General features: G+C 56.4%; 1 protein-coding gene across 1 annotated transcript; it reads left to right on the forward strand.

Moving 5' to 3' along the window:
- Nucleotides 1-544: 544 nt before the first annotated feature.
- On the forward strand, nucleotides 545-6867 carry LOC125624090 (C-C motif chemokine 4-like). The gene is made up of 3 exons (XM_048824436.2): nucleotides 545-688; nucleotides 3651-3765; nucleotides 6376-6867. Exons 1-3 carry the CDS (start codon nucleotides 616-618, stop codon nucleotides 6470-6472), a joined length of 285 nt encoding a protein of 94 aa, XP_048680393.2. The 5' UTR covers nucleotides 545-615; the 3' UTR covers nucleotides 6473-6867.
- Nucleotides 6868-8303: the final 1436 nt, after the last annotated feature.

The following is an 8303-nucleotide window of genomic DNA, read 5'->3' on the forward strand; positions in this document are numbered from 1 at the left end:
CTCTCCCACCTTCCGGCTCAGGCCCTTTCCCCGTATCTGGGCTGGGGAAGGCCCCATGCCGTGGGACGGTGGCTGCTGCGAGCTGCAGTCCCCTGCTGGGCAGATCCGTCACATACAGAAACCAGACAGAGGAGGGGCGGGAGAGGAAGCAGCTCTCCCACGGTGGCACAACAGGTTAGCAGCAGGGCCAGCAGCAGCACCCAGGGTCCAGCACCCAGGGCCAGGCCAGGACTCACTCTCCTCCCACTCCTGACCCTGAGCGCTAGACAGCTCTGTCACCTTCCCCGGGCGCTCTGTTGAGCTGTGGTGCACTGACTCCGGGGGTGGCACGCCCAGTCGCTGCATCCCCGAGGTGACTGACGATGATTGCAGGTGTCAGGTAAATCCCCATCCCCTTTTGGCACAAGAAAAAATCCTCCCCTGCCCAGCCCTCTGGGAGCTCGGCCAAACAGTGGAAATATGCTGGGTTCCCCCCTCCCCTGCTTCCTAAAGCCAAGTGTCATCCTTAGGCAGACAGCCCGATAAAAGCAGCCCAGGGAGGCAGATCCAGCCAGAAGGCTCCTTTGCAGCTGAGCCCTGCTCACCAGCCCCAGCAGGACCGTCCTCCATCTCACCATGGCAAAGGCAGCCGGGCTTGTCTGCGCACTTCTCCTGCTGGCTTCCTTCTGCTGCCAGAGCCTGGCTCAGAGTGAGTACTGGTGTCCCCAGTTGCCGCCTCCATGGAGAGACGGGAGTTGGGTCAGGGAGCACCATGGGATCTCAGGGCAGGGTCAGGTGCAGGGAGGTGCCAGGGCATCTCTGGGGCACAGAGGGCAGACCTCACCGAGACACAGCAGGTGTAGGGCCTGCTCTCACGTGGGTGTCTAGCTGGGGTAACACAGGTGTAGTGAGCAGACTCAATCAGACTCAGGCGGTGGTCCCTGTATCACGGTGACATAATGAATATGGTGCCTGGCTCCCTGCTGATGGGCACCTTGGGTAGCAGCCCATCTCCGCGACCAGGGCAAACAGTGGCCATGTTAGTCTGGTGGCATTCTACACCCGTGCTCTGCCTGCGGGTCAGTAACAACAGGGGAGAATCAGGCCTGGTGAATTTTAAATGCTCTTGGGGATCTACTGCTTGAAATATGGGACTACCCCCAGATGCCGGGGCGCTGTTTCATGCACCTTGTGCTGCGGAACGGCAGGAGAGAATTCCACGCTTGTAAAATTAAACTGGCTCTTTATTACAAGACCTATTTATGGAGCTGCTGCAAGTGCAGGGGGCATTCCAGCCATAGGCACACAGACTGAGCTCCTGGTGTCTCCTCCAAACTCTTCCCTCCTGCGCCTGTGCTCCTCCCTCCGGGTTCCATGCCGTTGGCGCAATGCTCTCTGAAAGACATGTATAGCACAGCCTGGCTGCAGGAACAGTACTGTGGGCAAGATCCATAGGTGCCGTACTGCCCTGGCATCACGTGGCAGCCACAATGCCCCCTGAGGAACAGGACCAGTATGGAGGTGGATGGGGATACATCAGGGCTGGGCCAGCAGGGGTGGGGGTGGATCGATGATAGAAGGAGAAGTGACCAGGGCAATTTCTTGACACAAGCCCCTGGGGGCTATTTGCAGGGGATGCAAATTGGCTGCCCTAGTCTGCACCCGCCCCTCAGCCCTGGCGTAAGGCAGACCCAAGCCAGCTCCCCTCAGGCAGTGGTGAGCTGGAGCCGGTTCGCACTCGTTCGCTGGAACCGGTTGTTAAATTTAGAAGCCCTTTTAGAACCCGTTGTTCCGCGAGGGAGAACCGGTTCTAAAAGGGCTTCTAAATTTAACCGTCCCCAAGTGGCGCCTTAGGCGTCGACTCCACGGGCGCTCCAGCCCTGGAGCACCCACGGGGAAAATTTGGTGGGTGCAAAGCACCCACCGGCAGCTCCCCGCCCCACCCCCGGCCCCAGATCGCCTTCGCTCCGCCTCCGACTTTGCCCCTGAACGCGCCACCCCACCCTGCTTCTCCACCCCCCCAGGCTTCCCGCGAATCAGCTCTTCGCGTGGGAAGCTGGGGTGGGCTGAGAAGCAGGCCGCGCTTCCCGCTCAGGCCCAGGGAGGCGGAGGTGAGCTGGGGCGGGGGGGTGCGAGGAGGACCGCCCGCGCCGCAGCAGGTAACCCGGGGGGGGCGCGCAGGGGAATCGCTCCCCGCCCCAGCTCGCCTCCGCCTCCCTGGGCCTGAGCGCGAAGCTGCTGCCTGCTTCTCAGCCCGCCCCGGCTTCCCACGTGAAGAGCTGATTGGCAGGAAGCCGGGGGGGGGGGAGAAGCAGGGTGGGGTGGCGCATTCAGGGGAGGAGGCGGAGCAGAGGAGAGGTGAGCTGGGGCCGGGCGCAGGGGGGGGAGCTGCCGGTGGGGGCTCTGCACCCACCAAATTTTCCCTGTGGGTGCTCCAGCCCCGGAGCACCCAGGGAGTCGGCACCTAAGGAGCCACTTTTGATGCGATCAGTGGGGGGAGGGGCCACTCCCCCTGCTCCCCCCCAGCTACGCTCCCCCGCCCCTAGGAGCCAGAGGGACCTGCCGGCGGCTTCCTGGGAGCTGTCCCAGGTAAGCACTGCCGGGACTCCCCACCTCGCCCCCCGGCAGGTGCTTCTGGCTCTTAGGGGTGGGGTGGGCACCCACTACGGTGGGCCACGAGACCCTCCTGCCCGGTTCTGGGGGCAGTCAGGGGACAGGGAAGGGGGGTGGATGGGGCAGGGGTCCTGGGGGGGGGGCGTCAAGGAACGCGGGGGGGTTGGATGGGGCAGGAGTCCTGGGGGGAGGCGGTGAGCAACGACCCCCTCGTGGGGTGAGGAGGGAACCCGTTGTTAAGATTTTGGCAGCTCGCCACTGCCCTCAGGCCCTGTGCCTCTTGCACTGTCTCAGGGCGAGTTTGCCTGTGTGTCTGTTGGGCCGGATCTCCCCCTCACGTACGCTGCTGTCACTCTGCTGTGTCCGTGGGCATCACTCCTGATTCCCCGCAGCAGTAGCAAGGGCAGCAGCAAACCCTTTGAGCCTAACACCCAGCCAGAGCCTTGCTACTGCCATCTGGCATTTTACATACAATGGCTTCACAAACTGTGGGCCAGATTGTGCCAGCACTTACCCCAGTATGACTCCATTGAGCTAACTGGAGTGACTCTGGATTCACACCAGAATCCACTGAGCTAACTGGAGTGACTCTGGATTCACACCCGGCTCAGTGAGAGCAGAGTCAGGCCAGGCAAAGACACCAGAGCTTGTTACTGAGATACTGCCACCACCTGGGCCACGCTTCCTCAGGATCCCCCCAGGCAGCCTCCATGGGCTCCATTAGCTGCTCACGTGAGCGAGGATGGCCCGGCTGGGCTCATGGGGATCAAGCTATTGGAAGAGGATATGGGGTCCTGGTGACACCCTGTGGTGCAATGCACTGAAAGGGCAGGTCTGTGCCAGGTCCTTACCCTGGAGAGCAGTGGGGGGGTCCCAGTTGTGTGCTATGTATAAGGGCCCAGGCGGGGGCGGGGAGGCTGCGGGGCCACCTGCTCTAGGGCTGACCCAGTCCAACTCTCTCCTTCTGCCCCGGGCGTGGGGACGGGTCCCAGAGAGGGGACGGGGGGTCCCATCTAGCTGGGGGCACCCTCATCCATGAGGCTTTCCTGTTCTGTTAGAAGGCTTTGCTGTGCCGGATAAGTGCTGTTTCAGATTCCAGAAACGTAAGATCAAGAGAGACAACACAGTTGGCTATTACTGCACCAGCCCAGTGTGCCCTCAGCCAGCCGTGATGTGAGTATCCTCCAGCGCAGAGCCCTGGGGACAATGGCAGGGGCGGGGGGCTGAGAGGCCGCAGGATGCATCGGGAGCAGAGCAGGGAGGAGGGGATTAGATAGCAGGGAACGAGGTAACAACAAAGGGAGGTGACAGAGGAGAGGATTAAAGTGGGGTGCACAAGGGGAGGGGTTGATGCCATGAGCGAGCATCAGAGCTGGCTGAAGCAGCTGCGGAGACAAGGGCTCCTTCCAGATGCTGGGGCTCCCGGTAGCTGAACATCCACGGCCTTTCCTGCTGCTCTCTGGGGCCTCCCGGTGCAGGAAGGACCATAAAGTGGGTCTGGATTAAGTGGTGCCATGTCTCTGAGTGCCCCAGGATGGCTCACCAGCACTGGTTTATTTTTACATAGAGTCTGGCCTTTCCTGGAGCCAGTGGGGGTTGGTCCCTGGGAGAAAGGCTCCAGAGAGACGGCAAGTGTCCAGCTGATGATCTCTGGCTCATGGAGATCTGCTTCCTTTGCGTCGGTCACCATTAAGCCTTTGATTAGGAAATTATATCCAAGTGGGCACCATCAATATGTGGAAAAGATCTCTGCTTCTTTGGCACCATGGGCCCCTAGCGCTCATGCCATCCTTAGCTTTGATATCGTCTTTTCCATGCCACCAGCTGTGATGGGTAAAGGCAGGAGGGTAAACAACCGGAGCTGGTAACTCTCATGGAATCCATCATGTGTATCCATCGGCACAGAGGGAATGAGCCAGCCAGCCCCCATGTGACGTTACAAGCAGAACTCTCTCTAGCTAGAAGGGCCGTCCCGCTCTCCAGGAGGGCTCAGCGGCTCGTCAGGCCTCTTTGCGGGGACTCAGGCTGAGTCCTGGGGTACAAAAGGAGGGAGAGGGGCTGTCACTGTGCTTCAGTCACAGCTGAGAATACCAGATTCAGGACAAACTGCTGAGAAATGGGGCAGACCCATCCCAGATTGGTGGTTATTCTTCCATAAGATATACCAAACCAGTAATAAACGTAAAGGTTTGTCTCCTCTCACTGGTTAACAAGAAGTCAGAAATGCAGCCCCCTTAGGTATCCCAGCCCTTATCTCACTACCGAGACACTAGACTTAATGATGAGGAGTCCGGTGGCACCTTAAAGACTAACAGATTTATTTGGGCATAAGCTTTCATGGATAAAAAAAAACCACTTCTTCAGATGCATGGAGTGAAAGTTACAGATGCAGACATAAATATACTGACACCTGAAGAGAAGGGAGTTACCTCACAAGGGGAGACCCAGTGCTGACAAGGCCAGTTCAGTCAGGGTGGACAGTGGCCACTCCCAATAACTGATGAGGAGGTGTCAATACCAAGAGAGGGAAAATTGCTTTTGTAGTGAGCCAGCCACTCCCAGTCCCTATTCAAGCCCAAAGTGCCACCGGACTCCTCGTTGTTTTTGTGGCTACAGACTAACAGGGCTACCCCTCTGATGCTTAATGAGGAGTGATTATTTAAAACCAGTTTCATCAACCAAAGGCTTCTTCTAATCCCAAGAGATCAGCCACACACCCAGGCCAATATATGACTCAGATTTTACCCAATAACCATGCTGTTGCCAATCCTTTAGTATCTAATATCTAAAGGGTTATTTACACTGGCAAAGAACGAGGTGAGAGTTAAAATGGTGAAAGGAATGAAATACGTACAAACGTTGCAGAGTTCTTGTATCAGGTTCGTAGCAACGCTGTCACGCTGCTGGCTTCTTCCATCTCTAGTAACTTCCAAACGATGGAAGGTCCCCAGTCCATTGACTGGAACGCTCCTTTTAGTGCAAGTCCATCGTCCAGAGATCAGAGCAGGAAAGAGGCACAATGGAGATGCTCCCAAGGGTTTGTATTCCCTCTCCCATGGGGAGGGGCTGCTCTCAGTCTTAGTCTGTGGGGAAGTACAGGCACAAGATGGAGTCCAGAGTCACACGAACTCGTCACATGCCCTTGCAAGCTTCGAAGGCTAAAATGTCCACAAGGCCCATCGGGCGGGAATAAGCTTCTTCTTGGCCCATTGTGTTCATTAAAGGACCATATCCTTGAATGGTCCATTCACAATGTGCTGACCAGACTGGATGTCAATTACCTTGGGGGTGTTCCCCCAGGAGCAAACGCATTAGAAATACTGGTACATAGTCAATACTCATAACTTCAGCTACAAACATGATACATTCATACAAACAGGATAATCCTATTTAGCAAATCATAACTTTCCCATTGACACCTTACATGACATACTTCATATAGGATTTGTTGCAGTTATAGAACAGTGGTAGCAGCAGTGATCTACATGTTCATATTTTAATCATACAACATCAGAGGGGTGGAATAGAGAGTGGAGTGGGGACAGACTGCCAGGGCGGGAAGGAGTTAACAGCTTGCATTTATGTGCCTGTAAGTGGCCTGTAATCTGGCTGGGCCATCACAGTTCTGGGCTGTCTGGGATCCCCCTGAACAGGATACCAGTGCTGGCCCTTTGCACCTACATCCTGCTTTGGGGGGCACTTTGGCCAGAGTTTCACCCCCATGTTTCGTACCCTCACCCCACCATTGCTGTCTCCTGGCTGATTCACTGTTTTCCTTTGTAGATTCAAAATGAAAGAAGGTCAGGAGATCTGTGCCGAGCCTGACAAGCCCTGGGTGAAAGAATACCAGACATTTCTCAGCTTGGCTCGTAAAGTCTGAGGGCCACTGGGAGACGAGCCAGGAGCTCGCAGCTCGCTTGCTGTGCACGTCTCGTGGCACAAGGGAATCCGCTTTAGCTTCATCTAGAAAGCATGTTCCTGTTTCACAAGTGCAATTATATAATCACCCTCTGCTGTGCTGAACGCTGGTTAATAGCTGTGGTTATCCTGACATGGTCCCTTGAGAGACCAGAGGGACAGGAGCCCTGAAACGGGGAGGGGGCTGTTGTCCCAGATGTTAGTCCCATAATGGAATTCATCTAGTAGCAACCTCTAGGAGCAAAATGTTCTTCACTCAAGGGGTTTCCACTGCCTCTCTTTACCCCTCTGTGGAGCGACCTTTCTGAGGTTTCAGCTACAAAGCACCCTCTGCTGAGATGTCCCCGCCCGCCGTGATTGCCTGATTTGCTTGTTAGCATCAATAAAAATCCCAACTGCATAAGCAGCAGTAGAGTCTGTTGGTCTGGTTATGGCTCATTAAAAGCCATTCTCCTCACGCGCTATTCAGGCCTCAGTCCCGCAAACAGGGCAGCAGCTTCTGAAGGGCTCGGGATGCCCCAGGGGAACTGGGTTGCTAGTGTGCAGCCCCACTGAGCAGAAATAACCAAGGCAGCTGTGTGTCCAGCTGCTATTGCCTCCGTGCCCCTAAACTAGAGAGGAAATATCCCTCCAGGTGCTCCTGTGAGGCAGGGAAGCAAGAACGTAAGAAAAGACGTGTGGTTAGGCCAGCTATCGCCACATCCCTAGGGCGTCTGGCCTCTCAAACTAGCCTAGACAAAGCAGACTATAGGGGAACAGACTAGAGGGGGTCTCACAACAAAATTTTTGGTGGCCTCAGAGTGTGGCTACCAACCCTTGCTGGTGTCCGCTCTGAGACTTTTTCCTAAAATACTTCATTAACTTTAGGAAAATCAAACAAATACGCAGATATACACAAATCATTGTCATTTATTTAAGTAGGGTTTTTTGAGGACTCGATAATAAAAACAATGCTGTGAAAAGTGATATTTGTATGTTTGTTAATATCACTTTTCTTAGCAAGCCCCAGGACAAATCAAGCCCTGGATGCCGGGGGAGGTTGGAGTGAAGGCAGTGGGGGCCAGGGGCGATGGCGGGATGGATGTGAGGCTGGGGGAGGCAGCAGGGGCCCAGATGGGGGGATGGATGGAGGATCAGTGGAGGCAGCAGGGGCCTGAGGCAATGTGGGGGGTTGAGCCCCACCACCACGGAGCCGGAGGTCGGAGCCCGCTGCTATACAGATGGGGCCAGGAGTCAGCACCCAGGGCTGGCTCCCACCAGCTGGAGCCCAGGATCAGAACCCGAAGACAGAGGCACAAGGCCGGAGTTGGAGGTCAGCACCCGCTGCTGCATCCAGGGATCGATGCCCAAAGCCCCATGGCCAGGCTTCCAAAGTCCTGCAGCTGGAGCTTCCTGCCCAACCACCCCAGGGCTGAAGCCCAAGGCCCTCCTCCCCCAAGGTGGATGGAGAACTCACCTTCCTCCTGCAGCGTTGTGCCCCTCCTGTCTCCAGAGGTGGTTCAGGGCAGCGCATCCAGGAACAACAGGGAGGCACAGGCAGGGGCTGATTCTTTGCCCACCACCCCCATCAAACCTCTGGTGGCCACATTTAAGAAACGCTGGTGTGTTTTGCATGGTTTTAATTCAGCGACTCAAGAGTTCATAGTATTGCAACTGCAATGGAGACACATTGGCTGTGATTGTTCCCGGCCCGGAGCCCTCCATTGGCTTTGTGCGCAGAAAGCAGCCGGTTTCCCCCTGCCGAGGATTCCCCCATCACAGAGGAGTCCTCGGTGCATGCAGAGCTCCTACCT

The sequence above is a fragment of the Caretta caretta genome, chromosome 17 (assembly GCF_965140235.1).
Source record: "Caretta caretta isolate rCarCar2 chromosome 17, rCarCar1.hap1, whole genome shotgun sequence".
In the NCBI taxonomy this organism is placed as follows: domain Eukaryota; kingdom Metazoa; phylum Chordata; order Testudines; family Cheloniidae; genus Caretta; species Caretta caretta.